The sequence below is a fragment of the Saccharomycopsis crataegensis genome (assembly GCF_037102585.1).
Source record: "Saccharomycopsis crataegensis DNA, jcf7180000000084, whole genome shotgun sequence".
In the NCBI taxonomy this organism is placed as follows: domain Eukaryota; kingdom Fungi; phylum Ascomycota; class Saccharomycetes; order Ascoideales; family Saccharomycopsidaceae; genus Saccharomycopsis; species Saccharomycopsis crataegensis.
In genome coordinates this window covers 2,062,796-2,084,650 of record NW_027043829.1, presented here as the reverse complement: position 1 = coordinate 2,084,650, position 21,855 = coordinate 2,062,796, and the positions used below count along the sequence as shown (strand labels likewise).

The 21,855-nt window shown below is 36.4% G+C and overlaps 9 protein-coding genes across 9 annotated transcripts; 4 read left to right on the top strand and 5 right to left on the bottom strand. All coding sequences in view use genetic code 12, as the record gives it.

Moving 5' to 3' along the window:
* Nucleotides 1-471: 471 nt before the first annotated feature.
* DASC09_039110 (splicing factor SR family protein) lies at nucleotides 472-1,053 on the top strand (the record flags this gene model as incomplete). Its single annotated transcript, XM_064997510.1, has 1 exon — nucleotides 472-1,053. The coding sequence occupies one exon, from the start codon at nucleotides 472-474 to the stop codon at nucleotides 1,051-1,053; it is 582 nt and encodes a 193-aa protein (XP_064853582.1).
* A 352-nt stretch (nucleotides 1,054-1,405) lies between these two features.
* On the top strand, nucleotides 1,406-4,627 carry DASC09_039100 (uncharacterized protein; the record flags this gene model as incomplete). The annotated part of the gene is made up of 1 exon (XM_064997509.1): nucleotides 1,406-4,627. One exon carries the CDS (start codon nucleotides 1,406-1,408, stop codon nucleotides 4,625-4,627), a length of 3,222 nt encoding a protein of 1,073 aa, XP_064853581.1.
* Nucleotides 4,628-7,386: 2,759 nt separating this feature from the next.
* DASC09_039090 (uncharacterized protein) lies at nucleotides 7,387-8,412 on the bottom strand (the record flags this gene model as incomplete). Its single annotated transcript, XM_064997508.1, has 2 exons — nucleotides 7,387-8,325; nucleotides 8,407-8,412. 2 exons carry the CDS (start codon nucleotides 8,410-8,412, stop codon nucleotides 7,387-7,389), a joined length of 945 nt encoding a protein of 314 aa, XP_064853580.1.
* Nucleotides 8,413-9,653: 1,241 nt separating this feature from the next.
* Nucleotides 9,654-10,028, top strand: DASC09_039080 (uncharacterized protein; the record flags this gene model as incomplete). The annotated part of the gene is made up of 1 exon (XM_064997507.1): nucleotides 9,654-10,028. The coding sequence occupies one exon, from the start codon at nucleotides 9,654-9,656 to the stop codon at nucleotides 10,026-10,028; it is 375 nt and encodes a 124-aa protein (XP_064853579.1).
* A 1,255-nt stretch (nucleotides 10,029-11,283) lies between these two features.
* COX14 (Cox14p) lies at nucleotides 11,284-11,496 on the bottom strand (the record flags this gene model as incomplete). The annotated part of the gene is made up of 1 exon (XM_064997506.1): nucleotides 11,284-11,496. One exon carries the CDS (start codon nucleotides 11,494-11,496, stop codon nucleotides 11,284-11,286), a length of 213 nt encoding a protein of 70 aa, XP_064853578.1.
* Nucleotides 11,497-11,824: 328 nt separating this feature from the next.
* ARC18 (Arc18p) lies at nucleotides 11,825-12,476 on the bottom strand (the record flags this gene model as incomplete). The annotated part of the gene is made up of 3 exons (XM_064997505.1): nucleotides 11,825-12,297; nucleotides 12,355-12,403; nucleotides 12,471-12,476. 3 exons carry the CDS (start codon nucleotides 12,474-12,476, stop codon nucleotides 11,825-11,827), a joined length of 528 nt encoding a protein of 175 aa, XP_064853577.1.
* An 817-nt stretch (nucleotides 12,477-13,293) lies between these two features.
* On the top strand, nucleotides 13,294-17,256 carry DASC09_039050 (Rho family guanine nucleotide exchange factor; the record flags this gene model as incomplete). Its single annotated transcript, XM_064997504.1, has 1 exon — nucleotides 13,294-17,256. The coding sequence occupies one exon, from the start codon at nucleotides 13,294-13,296 to the stop codon at nucleotides 17,254-17,256; it is 3,963 nt and encodes a 1,320-aa protein (XP_064853576.1).
* Nucleotides 17,257-18,833: 1,577 nt separating this feature from the next.
* DASC09_039040 (DUF2406 domain-containing protein) lies at nucleotides 18,834-19,448 on the bottom strand (the record flags this gene model as incomplete). The annotated part of the gene is made up of 1 exon (XM_064997503.1): nucleotides 18,834-19,448. One exon carries the CDS (start codon nucleotides 19,446-19,448, stop codon nucleotides 18,834-18,836), a length of 615 nt encoding a protein of 204 aa, XP_064853575.1.
* A 688-nt stretch (nucleotides 19,449-20,136) lies between these two features.
* Nucleotides 20,137-20,730, bottom strand: DASC09_039030 (uncharacterized protein; the record flags this gene model as incomplete). Its single annotated transcript, XM_064997502.1, has 1 exon — nucleotides 20,137-20,730. One exon carries the CDS (start codon nucleotides 20,728-20,730, stop codon nucleotides 20,137-20,139), a length of 594 nt encoding a protein of 197 aa, XP_064853574.1.
* Between the last annotated feature and the right edge of the window lie 1,125 nt (nucleotides 20,731-21,855).

The following is a 21,855-nucleotide window of genomic DNA, read 5'->3' as shown; positions in this document are numbered from 1 at the left end:
ATACAAGCCATTTAGCTAGAGATCATTTGCAGAAAGAAATTAAAAAGTTTATTTGTCTGTGGAACTCTCGCTAGTACCCTTTAAGTCCATGATGATGTTAACTATCTATACCAACAGGGCAACGGAGTTTCAATGGTGCCCTTTTGATCAATTTCTGCGAGGTCTTTTGATCAATTACTGCAAATTCTTTCTTTTTCTTTTTTACTCCTTCAAGATATTCCTCAGCGAAACTTCTTTTCATTCACTTTAGATCATTTTCAAATTCTAATCTTCTCAGGGTTGATATTGAGAAAACGCCATGTTGAGAGTGGCAAAACACTAAACGCACCGCCATCACCAGATTTTTTCGAATTTTTTTTTTTTTTTTTATTAGACAAAAAAGCCATCAATTTCACTACATCAAAGTACACTGTTTGTATCGCCTATTATTATCATTTGAATACCATATACACAAAAAAATATATTATAAACATGTCACATAATAGAAGCAAAGTTAATTGTACATTTTACGAGAAGATCGGTGCTTGTCGGCACGGTGAGAAATGTTCTAGAAAACACATCAAACCAAGAACCTCTAAAACCATTATGTGCCCCAATCTTTATCAGAATCCAGAACTAAACGACGCGTTGAAATCAAAACTTAAAAAGGAGCAGATAGATGATTTATTCAATAAGTTTTATGAAGACCTTTTCATAGAATGCTCGCTTTTGGGGGCACAGGTCGAGGATATTGTGGTTTGTGAAAATGCTAATGATCATTTGAACGGCAATGTCTATATAAAATTTGCGACAGAATCACTGACAGATAAGATCCTACAGAATTTCAATACTAGATGGTACAATGATCGGCCGGTTTATTGTGAGTTGAGTCCGGTGAGAAACTTCAACCAAAGTGTTTGTAAACAACATTTCATGGGGAAATGTGACCGTGGGGACATGTGTAATTTCATGCACTCAAAGAGACCTAGCGAAGGGTTGTTTGAAGGTTTATATCTTAGCCAAGCGAAGTATTTGATGAGTCAAGGTAAATGGGTTGACAAAAGACGTCACTAATCAATTATACTTTGCATTGATTTGGTCTTAGATAATTCTACCAATTTGGCGCGCCTTGTTGCCGTTGCTTCTATAAATCGTATGACGCTACATTAATATTTTTTTTCTTTTCTTAAATTGTGTACCATTCTTAGCTTTGTTTATAGGCTTGTATTATAGTTTCTGTTTCCTAATTCAAACACTTTTGTGTGTAAAGTTGGGATATTATAATATCCGTGTCTGTGGTATATGATCCAAAGCATTGGATCATGTTTCACCCGTCTGATTTTTTTCTGTTTTTTTCTATCAAGTATCCAAGATTCGGTCTCACCCCATTGGAGTTTGTAGTTACTTGAAGCTAGCTTTTACCGCAATGAGTGTATCACCAACAAATTCTACAGAATTAATGTTATCCAATAATGTTACAAGGTTCAGAAATGATAATCGCCTACTGATGGAATTGTCTTTTCGTCAAAATACCAACAATACTGAAATATGGATGCCCCCAGCTATAGTATTTGATCCAGATCAATTGACGGAGTATATTTCGCAAAATTCACGAGCAGTGGATATTGCGGATGACGAATATGGTAATATTACTGTATGTGATGACTTAGAAGAGTTTCAAGAAGAAGTCGAGGATGAAGATGATCCGGAATACCAAGCAAAACTATATCATCGGTTATCAATTAGAGGTAGTATTAGACGACAAACCAAAGATCATCGTTTATTTCAAACAATACTTTCGAATAATAAACTTATGGGCTCTGATAACTTCACTAGCACCGAAAATAATGGAAATAATAAGGATAATAATGATAATAATGATAATATCGCGACCGTTGGAGGCGCTAGGGTATTAGGCCAAGAAGTATTTTTAGAATGTCACGAACTTTGGTCGCTTTCAAAAGTCTTCCAATGGGTGTCGAAACTACCCGAAAAGTTGCAACTTACCTTATTGGATGAATACATGATAAGAGACTGTTTGAAAGGACTCATCAAGTTTCATTATGGCTATATGGATGAAGATGTGATATTTGATATCGTGACATTGATAATTGATGAATTTAAGCAGAACGATTGCTTTATGGAGGCCTTCGATGATCAGTACTATATAGACAATGAGGCCAGCATCTCGGGGGTAATACCTCAATTATCGACCTGTTATTCTACACACTATAACCATTTGCAAGTCAAAGTACCATATAGTTGTTATGATGTGTTTTGCCAATTTTGTGAGAGACATGCCCACGAGAATGATATAAAAGAGCGGAATCCTTATCCAGTGAAATGCAGTTGGCATAACTATTGGAATATAAACCCACAAGAAGCTTCGTCCTTGAAGGACAAAGATCTATGTCAATTTATGATCTTTGAAATAATAACTACCGCGAATCGAAATTACTTCAATGCCAAAGCGTTTATTGAATTAGTAGGTGGGAAGTTCAAGGCAGAAAAAGATGATTTAGCATCCCCAATGAGTAAAAATGAATTTTTTGAACTGGCATTTGGAGGATTGCAAAAGATTGTCGAGATTAAACAAAAATATCTTATAGAGCCTCTTCGGAAAGTGTTGAGTAATCAGGGGAGATATATTACCAAGGATTTTTGGAAAATACTTTTACAGTGGCTACAACACTCTGAGGAGCTCTACATGAGAGATTGGAAACACAAGTGTCGATTAGCAATTTTTCTAGATTTTGCAAAAGATCGATCTCTGCAAGCTCTATCTGGCGCGGATACTTCTGCAATTTCAAAATCCAGAATCTATAAATGGGTAGGTAAACAAAAGAGCGAATATCTGGGGAAGTTTTCGATGTATTTTGATTGCTTATTATTCGATTTGGTGGAATTGAAAAACATCTTTGACAGATTGACAATTTTTTTGGATAGACACAATACCCCACAATCAGAAGCACTAATGGGAATGCGTGTAGTTTCTGATACCATCAAACGTCTACTTCTTCAATTAGACCAGTATAAAGCAACCATTGACACTGAGGAATATATTGAAAAACTTGATTTTAGAACCCACAACATTATTCCGTGCAGGTTGGACAAATCGATGGTATTTGAATCACAAATCAGAAGCCATACCATTGAAAACACAAACCTTTTCATTCTTTTGTTTAATTCCACAGTGTTGTTTTGTATCCGTGACTTGAAAAAGAATAAATACACTGTTATTGCTAACCCTATTCCATCATACTATATTTATGCAAAGGAGGATTCACAAATTGCCAACTATGGGTTCAGAGGCCGCAAAACTAGTGGTTCCACAATCAAGGTGAAAAGTGTGGGCGATAGTACAAGGTTTTTCTTCCATGATTATCAGGGATCAGTTATAAATGCTATCAATGAACATCGTGAAAAGTTCTCCAAGCTGTTGTTTGACCATAAGGTCTTCAAGCTAAAGCAGATTTTTATTAATGAAAATTTTGATCATCAAAATATGGGGAAAAACGATGATCAAATTTATGGTAGTGATGTGTTGCAATTTTTTCCGAAGAGAAGATCTCACACAAAAGAAAATCCTTTGTTGATCGATACGATTATTTGTTCTTTAACTATAACTTTCCAAGGCAGGCGGTATTATGTCGTGGGAAAGAAAAGTGGTGTTAGCATGTGTAAAATGGGTACTAAGAAATGGGTAAAAGTTTTGAATGTTAGCGGATTAGTCTATATTGGAGTCATGATATTATCAGAGACTTTGCTTGTTCTTTCCAAAAAGGAGTTAGTTTGTGTAAAACTTTCTGATCTCTGTGAAGTTATGGAACACAAACCACGATTTCTGCTTAACGGAGTCCCTGCAGTTAAAGTTTTGAATAAATGGTATGGAGATATCGTTGGGATATCAATTTTGCATACTAAACATACTACTGCTAGTACTCCCAATGAATCTTTAGCCTGTTTCATTTGTACTAGCTCTTGTGTCAGGCTCCAACTTTACCAGGTTTCTAATGACAGATCGGTAACAGTTTTACCAAAAAAGAATTATAAAATTAAAGGAGTTTTGATGAATAGCTACGTGAATTGCAGCTCATTGGAGAATAATGTCTTCTTTCCAGTTGCTGAGAAAGGTTTCGCTACATGTGCGGTACCAGAGGATGAAGTAAGCACAATTGAAATCAAATACTTCCCTAGCTCCGATAACCTTTTAGCTGCTGTTGATCGCAGGTCTTCGACATTGGTGGACACGGGATTACTTGAATCTGCCAGAAAACTAAGTACTTCGCGACCTATTGGGATTTTCAAGCTTTCATCTGAAGAAACCTTGGTTGCTTTCAGTCGGGTGGCACTTTTTTGTAATTCGCGGGGGAGTTTATCCCGAGATAAGTTCTTGGAGTTCGGGACCTATGGACGAGCTTCCTGGTATCAAAACGGATACTTGCTAGTATTGGGGGTGAACTGTATTGAAGTTTACTGTGTTAACGTGAACGATAAAAAATTGAGCCCAGGTTCTTTGGTACAGGTCATTAAGGGCAAAGGCTTCAGACCAGTTGATTTTGCCGCTTGCAAAATTGTGTCCCAAGCTTTTGATAAAGACATTGACAGGGCTTTCTTGGAGGTTTTATATGTTGGAAGAGATCTGTGAGATCTGTGATCACTTTCTCTGAGGACTTTTTTCCAAGTAGGAGACTCCGCAGATGTCCTTGTTCCTTAATTAGGGATGCGCCAGTGAGCATCAGGCATTTAATTGTTATCCTGCTCTAACTATAAAAGTGGTTTTTGTGTTATCTATGCTTTTAATAATCAGAATCCTTGACTGTGTCTTATTGCTTGTAAAAAAAGCGTATTGAGTGCAAAAAAAAAAAAAAAATTATCCACCGCTGTAAAAAATGAGCTAATGATCCCTGCTTTACGGGGCTTCTATGGGATGCCGATCATCAAAGGGTTTTTGTGCTACTTCCTGTTATTCTTGCTGCTGTGACTGTTATTATCGTCATCATCGTGATTATTTGCGTAGTAAAGCTTCTTCTTTTCTTTTTTTTTTTTCTGGTATTCCCCCCCTCCTGCTTTTCTCTATGTCTACTCTAAGGTATTTATCTGATTAACAGCAGCCAAAGGCGTAGGTGCTGCGTGTGACGTATCAGTTACGGAGATTCTGTATCCACCAAGCTTGTCTCAATTTATTTTTCAATTTCCCTTTTTTGTGGTTCTCCGCCAAACAACGCCTGTTTGATTGGATAAACTCGTTCTCTGATTTGGCTGTTCGGTGTCAAATTTTTCATTTGCGATCTCCGCAACAGGCACAATAATCCAATATGTGAACCCTCTTACCAGCCCCCTGAAACAAAATAAATCTTTTAAGGCCAAAATCAGAATCAGTGCGTCTTCTTGGAACAGCGTGCAAATAAAGACATGTGCGTCGTCCACATTGTTAATAGTAAGAGCAATCGAGATCCCCACCGATCCTTGAACTGTGGCAATCAATAATGATCCGACCATCAATTATTATCTTGTAGTGGCGTGTACTTGCCTTTGGGGACATTGTTCTTCTAACTGCTCTTCAACTACGTGCTCAAAAAAAAAAAAGAAGACGTAAAAGTCATGTTATTGTTGGCGCAGTTAGCTTATGGCACTCGCTTTGTTGAAATATATGAAACAACCCAAGTCTAAAATATTGAGGAAAAACTGCTTACTTTGTTATAATTGGATCAGTGCAAACAGCAAAAATCTTAAAAGGGGATTTAATTTAATTAACGCAAGGTTAATTTTACTATTATTGTCACTGCTTTTTTTTTTTTTTTTATTTTTTTTTTTTTTTTTTCATTATTACCACTATCGTCATTATTATAGTTTCTGTGACTTTTGTCACTTGGACGTTGATTATGGATCTTAGTATAAATAGTAACAAAAAGAATCCAACTTTCAAAATTTTCACAAGCTTGGGTCATTTGGGTTTTCAAATATTCCCCAAAATAAGTACCATCTCACATACAATTATTTGACACACACATCTTCTTTGTCCATCTCAACTATATACCCCCCAAAATGCTCATTCTCAAAGAGGTCTGTTTCCATTGCTGTTGTTGTTTACAGGATCATTGCTTGAAAGTCGGGTTGCCTGAAGACTTTGATTTGGCTGATCCAGACTTGGCTGATTATTTGTACCTGAAAATGTGTTGTCCAAATACCGGCCACACTGTCTGTGATGTATGTATTCAGGGACATGGATTTCACATATTTTGAACAAAACAGACAGACATTTACAGCCCTCCTAGACAGGCTCATCTATTATTGTTTATATTAATTATTTCATTGGTCTTTATTTCTTCTTTTCACTTCATTTTTATTATTTGGGATGTTTGAAAAAAAAAAAAAAAGTTCAACCGACTACGAACGACGCTCAAACATTTTTTCAATTCGCAAAAAGTCTCCCACTCTATCCTGGGCAGCCCAATTATATTATACCAATCACCGGACCTTATTATCATTATATTATACCCCCCTACCGCGGCTTTAAGGCTTTTACAATACATACATATATATATGTATATGTATAAAATAAATGAAAAATGAAGAAATTGTGCCCTTGTATTGTTCAACTTGTTTTTACAATCTCTTATACATTGATCTCCCCGTCATATGGAGCTTAATACAGCTACTTGCATTATGTTGGTTTCAGTTACTATTGTTAACTACTTTACGCTTTAATATTTACGCTTCTTCACTATTATTATTATTATTCTTCCTTAAATTTTTTTTTTTTAATTGATGATCACATAAGGTTTCCATTTGTCACAAATCTTAACGCAGCAGATCTATCTCTCAGACACATTGGACCAAAAAATTGCTGAAACCGGTCATACTTCTCGATTTGTTTACAATTTACAAGCCAAGTAATGCAAATGGGGAGTTAATGCTATGAAAAATTTTTCCACTACGATATATAAATTAACAATCATAAAAAAAAAAAAAAAAGTCTTTTCAATTGGGCAGTGGATTTCTTCCCAACCCCCGCATTTCAGAGATCTAAGTCTTGAAAATATCGAATGACAGGAGCATCAGGGTCCAGGAAAAATTACGACACATAAAAACAAAGGATTTCAAAAATCCTTTTAAACTTTGAATTTCAATGTAAATGAAATAAAATAAATAGTATGCGACCAAAAAGCAATAGCTCTGATCGGTGTTGAGTGATAGTTATTTCTCATGAGAATAAAAACCACAACGTTCTTATTTCATGTCAATAAGAAGTGTAGGCATTCGAATAATTCATAGTTTTTGTTAAAGCAAACGAGCAATAAAAATGTTACCAACAAGTTCAAATATAAAGAAAATTCGGTCATCTCTCCACTACTACTCATCTTTGGTTTTTTGTTTTTTTCAATTGAGGGTTCCTTTCATTCATCAAGCATTTGAAGATTTTTTCACTTTCTTTGCTCCTTTGTTTATGTCTTTACCACCATCTCTTATACGCTTCTTATCCTGAATCTTTTTCTTTTTCTTTTTCTTCACTAATTTCAAACTGTGTGAAACTCCAAGTCTCTTCAACCAGCTGTTCCGCCTCGTTTGTTTTTCTGATTCAGCACTATTCTCAGGCGGGCAAATATAAATCAAATTGAACAAAGAGATTTTGGTGTTGCAGTTTGGGCATTTATTGACTTCGTTAGCATCGTTTTCTTTTCCATTCTCTGCATCTGCACCACCGACTTCATCTTTTGCTAACTCTCCTTCTTTACTCGATTGCTTATCTATAATATTTCTGGCTTCTTTTCTTAATTTCTCTAGTTTCTCATTATCATCTTCGCCATCAAAGATTTCGTAATTGAATACATCATCTTTTTGCTTCTCAAGCTTTACTAATCCTAGTCTAATTACTTCATCACTCAATACGCATCCGCACTCTGCAAAGTAAAGGAAGTTTATGTTTCTCCTTCTAGCAGAATCACTACCTAAAATGTCGCCAGTTAACGGGCATATGTATTTCCCATTAGATTCGTCATTATTGGTGCCACGGTGATTGTTGGATGTAGCTGGGTTTTGAGAGACTGTTTCTGATACCAGAGTCAATCGTAGCTCGACAAAATCACCGAGTGAGCTGAACTCAAAGATGTTGTCGTCGGCCCCTGTAGCATTGGCTAATAATTTTTCCACGACCGCCTGCTTGTTGAACATCCTCCCATGATAGTCAGATACTATAGGTCTACTCAATACTGCTCCAGTAAGACTACAATGCTGTAGTCTTGAAATCGCGGTGTGTTGTGCTAACAAATAAGACGCTTCAGACGTCTTGGTTGATATTGTTTTCACAAGATCTGAACGCTTAATAGTTGTACCACCATCATTCTATAGTTCAGCAAGGTTAATAAGAATCCCCAGAGAAAACATCATGATTTGAATTATTGTTAATTGAAACCTTTAACTTACACCCATAATGATTATTGAGCTTTCTTTGGCTATTTGGAAAGCCCATGTGCACATAGATGGTTTGAAATTTCTCATTTCACTCCATGGGCAAACGCTCATAACAGCACTTGCAACCGCTATTGATCAACAAACACCCTTCGCGGCAACCAGAGCTGCTAAAAGTATTCGATTTACATTCTATTTAGAAACATAAAGCTGTTCTTGAATTAACTTACATTAGTTACAATTTTCATCATATTTCTAAAAATTCATGTGATGGAATAAAAATCGGCCGCAAATCGCATTGGGCTTGCCCCTGGATGATTGGCAGAAGAATAGAACACTCTGTGTATTTTTCCGGTGAAGGCTGCAGGCATCAACTTTCTCGCTAACAATCATCTTTTTTTTTTTTGGTGTTTTTTGGAGGGTGTATGTTAATTTCTGCCTTGTGGTTCAATGTATGGGAGGTGAATACATTGGTAAGCTTGGTTTTTAATTGGCATTCGAGGGTATTACTGAAACAATTGTCAAAAGTTGGTCCCTGGGCATTTTATCTGATCGGAGATTCATGACGATGCATATTCCGAAATATGTAAATAAATAAAAAAAGGATTGTCGCAATTATTACATAGATTACTGGCATGAGGGTGGTTGAAGATGGTTCCAGATGGAGTGAGGACATCCGGAGAAATAAAAATTCAAACTTGTACCATTTTGGCACTAAAGTAGGAAATTAGCAATAATAATAGCCAATTTGATGAAAACAGCAAAAAGTTATGTGCGGATTGTCTGGACATAGTGATAATTCATCTGAATTTGAAGCTATCATAGAAAAAAGACTAGAAACAACAGCTTGGAACTCTTGTTATATACATGTATGGTTATTGGACTGGTTTGGGGTGTCAATTTTCAAAAAATGAGGCAATCTTCGTTCAACATGATTCACTGTTTTTTTAAATTGATATATATATATTTGGAAAAAAATAAATAGAAACATGCTCTTCCAACCGGTTTATTTTGTATCTATAGAATTTTTTATTGCTCAGTTATAGCAATTCATGTTCTAATTAATAATTGAGAAATGTGGATCCGTTTATTGTTGTTAACTACTACCTTGGTATCTTTGTCGATAGTCCAGCTAGCATACCCATCAGCATGTAGGGTACAAGGCTCATCAACCGTTGGCTTTACTGCCAAATATTATCTGCGCAAGTTTAAGGATGGAGAATCCTATAGTTTCACTGCATATATGGGAGGTGGATATTTAGATGGTACTTATCTCGGAACAAAAAAATGGAATCACTAACCTTCATGCTTACGCTTCAGGTCTGTATTATGTTATACAGGGGCAAATCTACGGTTTCCCAATTGCGACCTCTAATTTTACTGTTGAACTTACTGGATACTTCAATCCTCCGGAGAAGGTCAACTATGAATTCCACATGGAAGTTGATGACGATGCGATGTTGACCGTTGGGGATGGTGAAGCTTTTGCTTGTTGTAATCCATCATATTCAACCAATGTTGGTGTAAGTTTTGCCATGTTTGCAACTTGGGATTCCAAAAATGATGTTACGGGCATGTCACGAACCACCCAATATATGATATCTGGTTATTTATATCCTATGAAACTTGTTTGGTAGAATAAACTAAACTCTTTGCTTATGGATTTCATTGTTTACATCCCAAGTGGCAAAAACATGACGACATGCGAAAGTGTGTCGTCTTACGGAAATAGCACTACTACTAAATGATGGATTGGCAGTACCACAGGTACCTCAACCACCCAGAACACTGTTACTGGTACCGATGGTAGCAAAACTACTGGTGATTTGATTGTTATTCAGACTCCCCTTTATACTTTCACCAGAACAGTTTATACCCAAACTGTACTTACAATTTCCGACAAAGAGCTTAATACTGAGACCCCTATTTCAACTGTGAGTGCGGTCTCCCATAATTTAAATTTCTATTCTTTGAGATTTCTATAGCTCGATGTTTTAACAAAGCATTTTGCACCAATTTCTTCTTTGCATATGGTTGCTCTTTATTTGAATTAGAGACTTCAAATGAATTTTATTCTATAAAGAACCAGCTAACTTGGGTCTACATGGGTCTATTTTTTTTTATCGATATAAATTTTCGATTTCTAAATCCTTCTTTGCCATTCTAGTTGCTTATAACTTATCTAATTATTGCACCAAAATTCATCATTATAACCGCTCATTGCTCGTTTTTGGAGTGTATAACATGTTTTTAAGGGTCATGTTAATTTCTTTGGTAAGGCTGTCAATGAAGAATTCGCAGAAAGTACAATTATTTACTATTTAAATAGTTGATTAATGTATTCCCAATTTTTTTTTTCTATATCATGACACCGGAAACAATACTTAGCTCATCTACTACTGAAATGTGTGATGAGAAGAACTCATCAAATAAAAGAGTCATAAGATGGACGGTAAGTTGAAAAAAAGAATATATATATATACAGATAAATAGAGTTCGCCAAATAAAGCGAGAACATTATATTATACAATCTTCCTCAACAAGAAATCATTAGAAGTGGGAAAATATAACGGCTGTACGACTATGGAAATGCCTCATCGAGGAAAAAGCATAACATGGGGATATGGAGTAATAATAGATATGAATACTAACAGGTGGAAAAAGGGAATAAATTGATGGCATTTTTTTTTTGTTTGTTTGTTTGTTCGTTTGCAGTTCTTGGCATAGACTCTATTCATTAAAACTGCCTCTTTACCAAACATAATTTCTATAAAAATCAAAAAAGTTGTTGATATTCATTGTTCGTGTAGATTCATTCTTTTTCTGGTACTTGAAACAAACATTTATGATATAGTAGGTAGGTATGCCTTAAACGCATGGAACTCATACTGATTAGTGCTCACTTGAAGGAGTCACAGCCTTAGCAGCTTCAAGTTGTTTCTTTTCTTCAATCCACTGGTCCAATTTTTCTTGATTCATTCTGCTTCTAATGACAATTGTATAGAAGCAACCACCCAACATATATAAGGACCCACCAGCCAAAGTTACGACAGTTAATCTGTGAAGAACATCACCAACTCTTGTATACCAAGGATATCTAGCCATTTTTAAATTTATTTGTGATTTGTTATTTGAAAAGGATGTTTTGAACAACTTCACTGCCGTGGTAAATCGGTTGATTTTAAAAATTGAGGTAAAAAAAAAAAAGGAAAACTGAAAAGCATGATCACGTGATTGTATTTGCGTTTGAACTGTTAACATAAACTGTTGACACCTTTATCATCATTTAATATATTACAATAGTAATTAAAATATTCATGAAAGCCCTTGTAGTCCTTTAATTGGAGAAAAATAGAAGTAGAAAAAATAATTTTTTTTTTTGGTCATTTCAAATATAAAACAAAAATTAAAAAGGAAAAGAAAGAAAAACAGCTTATAAAGATTTGTTCATAAACTTTCTCTTTGATAAAGCCAACCAAAACTTGTCTGGATTATGGATGTCATTTTGATATAGTTTTGCTATTAGTCTAGCACTCAATTCTTGTCTGAACTGGTTCAAATAGGATTTCAATAAGTTATATTCCACGCGGTCTTTCGGAGAAGTGAATACATTGTTTAGTGGAAATGATGGATCACCTGGTAAACTAAAATCTTCCAATGCCAAGTTATTAAGAGCCTTTATCGCTGATGCTTGAGAGGTAGTTTTGTTGATTTCGTTCAAGGCTTGCGAAGTATATAAGATCCCGTAGATAAGTGATCTGTCGGCACCACCTTTGACCTCAAAGTTCTTGAAGAAGGAGTTTGGGCGGAACAAATCCAACACTTCATCTATTATATCATATTCTTGAGTTGTAGGATAGGAAGGGCCCTTGTAGTTGGTTCTGAAAGAAAGAAGTGGGAAATTACCTGTGAATAGTTAGTAAAGTGTATCTGATTTTCATCAACGGAGAGAGGAGTACGTACCGATCTTTCTGGCATCCGCGTCTTCCCCAACAAAATTAGAATGGTAGGCCTAATAGTTGCTGCTGTTAGTAACAATAGATTTCTTTCTTGACCTGATGGTGCAATTGGGTACTCACAGGCATGGTTGTGGTTTGTGTTACCGGCAATTCCCCCTAGAAGCTGAGTAGACGATATTTGTTCAGTTGTTTGTTTGTGCTGTGCAACCCTTAGGCAGGGGCTGCTCAACCAACACCGTACCGGTTGGTCGGAATGTCCGCCGGTAAATACACCCCCTTTTTCCCATGGGTTTTTGTGAGGTTTTGCATTGCACCCCCAATTTCATATAGGAAGTGAATTAAGGTGAAGAAAAAAATCATTGCGCTGTTGTTCATATGGATATCTGTTGTCACCGTCTTTCCCCAATCCCTTTGCCTCACAAGAAACCTGGCTATTCAAACGATCCTTTCCTTATAGCCAATACTGCCGTGATTGCTTACTGATATCTTTTGACTCTTTCTTGGTTATAGTTGTGGTTGTCTAGGTTTGTGAGTCTGTTTATTTATACCAAATTTGAGCAAAAAAAAAAAAAAAATCTTGACCATCTTTCTCTCCTTTGCAAGACATTTTTCCAGTTAGCAAATCAATCGTCCTGTTATTCATTTGATTGATCCCGCTAATAGTAGCTTGTATGTTCGTTTGCTCATCGCCTTTTTGATTGGTATAATTTCTACATAATCACTGATTGATTCAGGTTTGGTTTGCTGTTTTTGAAATTACATCCTTGTTAGTTTCTGAATATAAGCTTAAGATTCTTATCTGGTTATAAGAAGCTTGATCAACCAACATTGTTACTTTATTCAGTATCTCTTCATCTAGAATTTTATTATTAGGAGCCTCCTAAAGCACGAGAGAGGAAAAAAAAAAATCTTGGGAGTAAAGTGATAGGAAGTTCTTAGTCAGATGTCTGGTCAAAATTACGTACAGCGGCAGGAGACCTTCAATGATATATTCGGTGGTAGCAGGTTCGAGTCTTCTCCTTCCCGTGAACAGAATCCTCGCTTGCCAAATAATGGCCGGTATCACGATCAAAATAAGTTGGATCTGTACAACCCAGGGGTTCAATATGAGAATGTTCCTGTACAGCTTTTGCAAACGAATCTTCCCGCTGACCAGAGACAAGGATATAGTCTTGATCCAAATATAAAAAGCAAAAGGTCATTCCCAGAATTAGGCGGCCCCCATATGAGATCTCAAGAACAACAGCACATTTTTAGTAATCAAATGCCAACATATGCCAGCAATGACAGACAAGTTTATCCAAATCAACAAGTTTCGCAGGCCCCACAAGCGCAAGTGCCTAGCTTGCCACCATCTTTTGCTGGAAATTTTCCTGTGGCTGGTAGTTCTTATAATGAATTGCCTTACTCTCCTCAACAGCAATCTCTGCAATTAGGACCTCCTGGTCGACAATATCAACAGCAGACACTGCAACAGCAGCTGCTGCAACCAGAATCAACACAACGGCAATCCCTTGAAAGCGATGATGTGGTTGCGCCCCTCAATTTTGGTCGCCGTGCAGTCAGTAGTGGCTATCCCATCAGCAACAATAATGGCAGATCAATGTCTCAGGGTAGTATAAATTATCAGGAGCAACCTAGAACAAAATCTTTAACCAATGGTGTTTATTCAAGCTTCAGAAGCCAAAATGATGGGTCCATGAGTAGCAGAAACTTAAATGGGAGAATTATACCACAGAAGCTAGACTTGTGGAATAATGGGAGTCAAAACAATATCTTCAATACCAGTGGTAATATTAATGGCCAATCAACAGATCAATTTGGTAGTCAAACAAATTTAAATTCAAAATCAAAAAGTATCAATGCATTGATGAGACCTTCGAGATCGGCATCATCAATGTCGTCTAGAACCCCATCTCGATCTCAAACTTCTGTGTCTAGCAGCAAGGCCTTTTTCGGGCCAAAAAGAGCTTATATATATCCTGCAATGTTGTCCAAGGTCGCCAAAGAATTTAGAGAACTCCTTACCTTGGGTGAACGGGATAAAAATGGCTTGACCTATAGGGATGCGTTCACTGGACAAGAAGCGATCAATGTCATTTGTTTAATTATTAGAAATAATGATCGTGGCTTGGCCCTTCTTTTAGGACGTGCTCTTGATGCTCAGAAATTTTTTCATGACGTCACGTATGAACACAGGCTAAGAGATTCAAAACAAGAAGTGTATCAATTTAACGAAATTTTGGAAGGCTTGCAAAGCTCATCAAGACAAGACTCTTTTAGCTCAGCTTCACAAGCTACTCTTGTTGGTCATAATGGGTTAGATTACGAAGAATCAGTTGAAATCCCTCAAGCGAAAAGCTCAGTTACTCAAGCGCCGGTTGAGGTTAATGGGGTTTTCACATTATTGACAGAGTGTTACTCACCGACTTGTACTAGAGAAAATTTGTGTTATTCCATTGCATGTCCAAGGAGATTTGAACAGCAGGCTAGATTGAATATGAAACCTCAAGGTGGACTCAAGAGGATTGAAAGTAAAAGCTCTGTGCATGGTGATGAATCTTCAAAACTTTTGTGGTCATACAGTGTTCCAAAAGAGATCTTGGAAAGTGTTGAGGACAGAGAGAAAAAGAGACAGGAAGTTATCTTTGAAACAATTTATACTGAAAGGGATTTTGTCAAGGATTTAGAATATATTAAAGATTTCTGGATCATCCCACTTAAAACCAAGAATATTATTCCTGAAAGAGAACGTGAATCGTTCATTCGGAAAGTTTTTGGTGGTATCAATGAAATTCTTATGATCAACAACAAAATGGCCGAGGAATTAACAGCAAGACAAAAGCAACAGCCAGTGGTATCTCAAATCGGTGATATTTTTATAAACTTCATCCCAAGATTCCATCCATTTGTTAAGTATGCCGCTAATAGGATTTTCGGGAAGTATGAATTCGAAAGACAAAAACAAACCAATCCAGCGTTTTCCAAGTTCGTTGCAGAGACTGAAAGATTGAAGGAATCAAGAAGATTGGATTTGTCGTCCTTTTTGTCCAAGCCAACTTCAAGACCGGCAAGATATCCATTATTGTTGGGACAAGTTTTGAAAAGAACCAAAGACGATAATCCAGATAAAAAGAATATTAAAAAGGCTATTGAAATGTTGGAGAAATTGTTGGCAAAGATTAATAAGGAAACAGGTTATGCTAGTGATAAATATCAATTGGCAATCTTGAAACAACAGTTGGTTTTCAAACCTGGTGAGTTTGTGGATTTGAAGTTGACTGATGAGCAAAGAAGAATATTGTATAATGGAAACTTATCCAGGCGTAACAATGACGACATTCAAGTTTATTTGTTGGACAATACTTTGTTGTTTGTTAAAATAAAGCAAGTCAACAAGAGGGAGCAGCACAAAGTGTTCCAAAGACCAATCCCAGTCCAATTGCTTTATGTCAGCATGACTGAAGAACCAATGAATCTTAGAGAAATTGTTGCCAAAGAAACTACTTCTCATTCTTTTGCCTTGACGCGTACCAATACTAATGCTAGTTTGCTTTTTGGAAATAGTAGCACTTTTATTGCTGAGAGTACGGCAGGCAGCTCCACGGCTGTTAACAATGCCAACTCTGGCACTTCATTGCCTTTAACCGACTCTAAGAACAACTCTAGTGCCAGTATTATTGGTGGAAGATCCAACACTTTGAAGATTGACTTATCTTCCAATAACTCCACTTTGAAATATCCACTTTCATTTGTGTATATCGGAAGAAGAGGTTATGATATGACTTTATACTCGCAGAATTTCCAAACACAAAGAGCATTGTATGAAGCGGTGGAACAACAGCAAACTAAATTAAAGAAGTTGAATGATATTTTCACATTAAACCCATTGACTGAAAGATTTTTCAATCATCAAACTAACAGAATTAATTGTGCTATTCCATTTTATGGTGGAAGAAGATTGGTTTGTGGTACTGATTCGGGGATTTATGTTTCGACCATTAGAATGTGTGTTTCTGATAACGGACAATCCAGAGTGGTTTCCAATCCAATCAATGTGATTGATAAACCAAACGTTACCCAAATTGAGGTGTTGGATGACTACCAAACTTTGATTGCAATTTGTGATAAAAAGTTATATTGTTGGCCATTGGATGTTTTGGAATCTTTTAATGCCAAAGAAAACTCTAAAAAGGGTAAAGAATTGTTAACACATGTCTCATTTTTCAGGGTCGGGGTCATAAATGGGAAAAGACTAGTGTGCGCTGCTAAAAACGGCTCTTCTCACTCCATCAAAATTTTTGAGCCAATTGACCCAAGAAAAAAGATTGCCAAGAAGAAGTTTAAGAGCGAGTCGAAGGAAATGCCATTTAATTCTGAAATTGTTTCTATTTCATTTTTGAAGTCCAAGTTGTGTATTGTCGGTTGTACCAGAGGTTTCCAAGTTGTATCAATTGAGCAAGGCTCAATGGAACAATTATTGGATCCTGCAGACACTTCGTTGGATTTTGTCACGAGAAGAGAAGGATTGAAACCAATTGCGATTTACAAGTTGAATTCCGATTATTTGTTGTCGTATTCCGAATTTTCTTTCTTTGTTGATGTCAATGGTTGGAGATCTCGCCCTACCTGGATTATTCATTGGGAAGGTTTGCCACAATCATTTGCTCTTTGGTATCCTTATTTGTTATCTTTCGACAACAACTTTATTGAAATTAGAGATTGCAACACCAGTGAATTGTTGAGAATTATTACTGGAGAAGGTATTAGGTTATTACATGCTAGTTCTCAGGAGATTTTATATGCCTACGTTGATAGTAATGGATACGATGTGGTTGCCTCATTAGATTTCTGGGAAAAGGCAAATAAGAATTCTTATCCAGCTGCAACAATTTCGGAATTTTAAAGTTATTGTTATGTTTTCTGGTGGTACACACAAGAAAAAGAATGAATTGATGGGCTTTTTTTGAGGTGATCTTCCTTTTTTTTGTTTTCTCTCTACTGTTGGTGCCATAATCTTGAGTATAATTTAATTTTTCCTACACTAATTTATTGATTTATTTATTTATTTTTTTTTCTTGATTATTATTTCTATCTTTATAATTTTTTGTTTTGTGAATCTGATTAGCTAGTTTGTTTGTTATTGTTTTTTTTTGTCGTTGAGTACACGTTACATTTTGTTTTCTTCATCACTTACATATTTGCCCGCCTGTTATCTGAATTCGTTGATTACTGAACCTTTTGCGTGTTTTTACAGGTAGGCAGGATGATCTTGTATTACCAGAAATAAAAAAAAAAAAAAAACAAAGAAATTATTATTCTGTGGTAAGAATCTCTGTATCCTTTCTTTCCTGTCCGTCCACATTATCTTCCACTGCACGATTGCTGAATAATAGATCCGTACCTTGCATTAGCCACCCCACCCATCCATCCACCCCCTTAATGAGCAGCATAATACACAAAAAAACATTCCAAATTCCACGGAGGGATGGATGATATGGTTTGATATGGTATGGTCCCCCATCTCATCTCTGTACAAAAAATACCGAATCCAAGATTATTATTTATTTTTTGTCAGAAATACCAATTGTGGAAAAAATTTCAATTGCCCATTGGTGGCGCTGTTTGATCTAGGCTGAGTTACTAGAAGAATTAGCTCCGGCTTAGGATCAAGTCAGTCAAAATAGCAGTCAATGGCAGTTGAATAAATTGATCCATGGAACACACATGTAAATACACACAAAGTATACAATAAAATGATATTCGCGATATCCATGATTTTTTCCCCTCCCGTACACGCTATTAAATAGAAGAATATTTGTGCTATGCTTTGATTGTTAGAATCACATTGTTGTTTCCACTTGATTGTTGAAGGAGTCATGATATCATGATGTTTTCAAATAAGGTTTTATTAGGCTATGTTTTTGTAGTTTGTATTGTCGCTATTTTGATCCACAACTTCTGGGCTTTTGCTAATAATTTGTTTTCTGGCTACATTATATTCTTGTTTTAGTGGGGAGAGCGAGATTTACAACGCTGCGAGTCCATGCGTACCAGATGGAGAGACGGGGCGGTGCCTCCCAAAACCTCAATTATTAGGGAGTTGACAGTTCAGGACCTTATTTACTAAAGTGAATTAATTTAACACCGAAGTGAAGCAATTTAACATAACATTATATATAATCATAATAAAATCAATCTTCATCTTCATTGACCTGAGGCAATTCAGAAGAAGAAATTGAATGAAGAAAGAAAATCCGTAAAAGTCATAACCAAAACCAAAATACACACAAAAAAAAAAAAAATTCTCAAGAAATAAATCGTCGTAAAAGCCTTTCAAGCCAAGTAAGAGTCAAAAACATCAAGCAGTATGAAACATATAAACAATAGGTGGCAGTAGGGACATTAGCAAACTGGGCGTGGCTTCCAAGTCTCCATCAGATGTAATGATAACTAAAGTTGGGACTAAATCTCTAATTCTATTCAAGCCTTGTTTTTCTTACTTTTGCCAAAAAGACCTCTCTTCTTTTTCTTTTGCTCTGGCTCCTTCTTCTTTGGTTGATAGACTGGCTGCTCAAAAGTTCTTGGAATTGTAGAGTGATTCTGATTTGCATAATTATCGTAAGGATTGGTCTGGTAGTTTGGCATCATGTCTCCACTTCTTAGATTTCCAGGTTGCGACAGGTACGTTGGCCTGACGTTCCAGCCATAAAGAGGAGTCTCTAAATTACTTTTGTAGAAAGGATCTCCAGAAATGGCATATTCAAAGGATCTAATAGTATCCATTGGACGTTCATCCCTAGGTCTCGTTGGGTTGGACATGTCTCCTCTGACAATTGGGTTGCCAAACGCATCATTGAATGGCTTCTTGGATGCCATCATTGACAATGAATTCAATTTTGAAGCATCCATTTGCATTGTCGCTTCCTGGAAAGGCTGTTGCTCATTGATGGCGTTCAAGATTGGATCATGGACACCAATGGTTCTGACTTTCAATTTATCTTGATCCATTTTGGAGATAACGACACTCTTCCGAGCATCTTGGAAGCTATTGGAAACACTTCTCTTGTGAGATTTCTTTCTGCCAAAAATTCCCATGGTGATTGTTTTTTCAAGAAGTTCACTTGCTGTCTTTATTCACAAGGGATATGAAGAGAACGAAGCAAAAAAAAGATGATGTATGCACTTAATTTATGTGTGACACAAAGTGATCTGGTGTGGGGACCGAGGTAAAAGGAAATAAGTGAGTGATAGCACAACAACTTGTCTGACTGAGCAAAAGAAGAAGTAGAAGAACAAAAAAAAATTGAGAAGCGAGGAAAAAATCACAAGATTTCATTATATAAATATATATATATATATATATATAAAACAGATGGGCAACTTCAGCCCTTCTTCAAAAGAAAAGAAAAAACGGGGCGCTGTAAGCAAAGCGAAGGGGCGTGTGACGTGCACAAAGCAATAAAAAGCCCAACATGACTGTACTTATAATAACAATGCTTACAAGGCTGTATAAATCAAGGATTAAAGCTGCTATATTTCTAGACAGGTGAAGATATATGAGACAAATTAATGAAAAACAATAAAGGAATTAGCTATGGTATGGAGAAAAGAATAAAGTGGGAAAAAAAATGCAAATAGGAACAATTGAATTAAAAAGGATGAGAATAGGAAGAATGAGCCAGCAATTAACCAGAATCACTAGAAAGAATTAAATAAAACAATGGACAAGAAGAAATGAAATATGATAAAGATAGTGAATAAAGTGATACAGAATATAAACTCATTACAAAGTCAAGAGAGTAACACCCAAGCCAAACAAACCACCAGCAACAGCAACAGTTTGCAAGAAGTTCCCGTCTCTGTTGTAGTTTAAAACCTTAGCGGCACCATTAGTGGAAGAAGAGAGAGTACTGGTGGTGGTGGTAGCGGAGCCCTTTTTATCGGTGGTGGTGAAAATGTCGATAGTTGGAGTGATAGTAGTACTGGTACCATCGATCTTAGTGGTTCTCACAGACCCAGTGGTGGTGGTTCCTGGATATGTACTGGAGGTAGAGGTGGTTGAATCAGTACCAGTTGTGGTGTATGTAGTAGAAGTAGTGTAAGTCTTACCATCACTGGTGGTAGTGTAAGTACTGACAGTGGTCCAGGTGGAAGAGCCGGTGTGGGTAGCAAGTTTACCACCAGCAGCGGTATAGTCACTCCACCATTCTGGAGTCCACCAAGTGTCACTGGTAGATGGAACCCACCAGATGGTTTGGGTAGTACCATCGTTAGTCAAAACAGTGACTGGAGAGGTGTTGTACTCGTCAGCAGCAACGGATTGAGCGCTCATAAGGGCAACAATAGAGGCAATGGCAGTGGTCTTAGAGAATTGCATTTTTTGATTAATAATAATGAATTAGGATTTTGTTGGTTGGATCGATTTGAAGAAGTTCAAAAGATAAGCGTGTGCAAATGAAAGAAAGCTAAAGAATGACTAACAAGTTTGTTTGTTTGATGATGATAAAAAGAAAAAGTAAACACAGATCAGGGATATGAAAGTCAGGAAATGAGTGATTATTTATACGACAGGAAAAGATAAAGGAGCTGAGCAAAGATTGAACGAAGTCGGTACTTAACCCAATATGCACATTTTTTCCATTAGTGTGGGCAAAAAATCGTAAGGAACACTCTTTTCGGCTTTCTCATTCTTGTTGTCATGATGAAAAAAAGACACTAAACCCCACCGCACATGCCATTGAGGTTTAGTGGTGCCATGCAAGGCATTTTTTGGTACTGACGATCAATAACAAGTTCTGCTATCATTATTTTCATTTTTATTTTTTTTTTCTTTAACGTTTTTTTCTATCTTCTTATTGGTGCTGAGCCTTTTGAATATTGCAGAATGTGCCCTCAATTGGATTCCATGAGCCTCTCTCCTCTAGGCAAAGGATTTAGAAGCAAAAAATAACTGACCCTGAAAGTTTTTCAAATCCTTTTATATATATATATATTTATACAAAATTCTAAATATTTCTTCAACTAGTTTCTTGATACAATAATATTATATTTACTATTTCTTGTATATTATCAACGATTATTATTGCCAACACTATCCCATTTGGTGATCTTACAATACACGCGACCACCCATCCTGCATGATGGTAACTTCTCAACATGCGGCGGTTGGATATGGGAAAATCCATCATTCCACGGTATCTGAGCAGGCTTGTATTTGGTATGTACGAATTTTTAGATGCGTTCCTTGCAGTACATTTTTCTACTCTTTTTTCTCATATTATCATTGATTATGTGTAAAGTGTAGAGGAAGTTTTTTTATATTGCGTAATACCCAATCATTGGGAATGAAAATTGATCCTCAAGAAGCTTGGAATACTGTTTGTCTCTGCTGCAGGAAATAGAAATACCAGTTATTACACTACAAATTACCTCATTCGTTCAATTTTCTTTCAATTTCTTTCATCAATTTCTTTTTCTTATGACCAAAGAAAAGATTCATCAC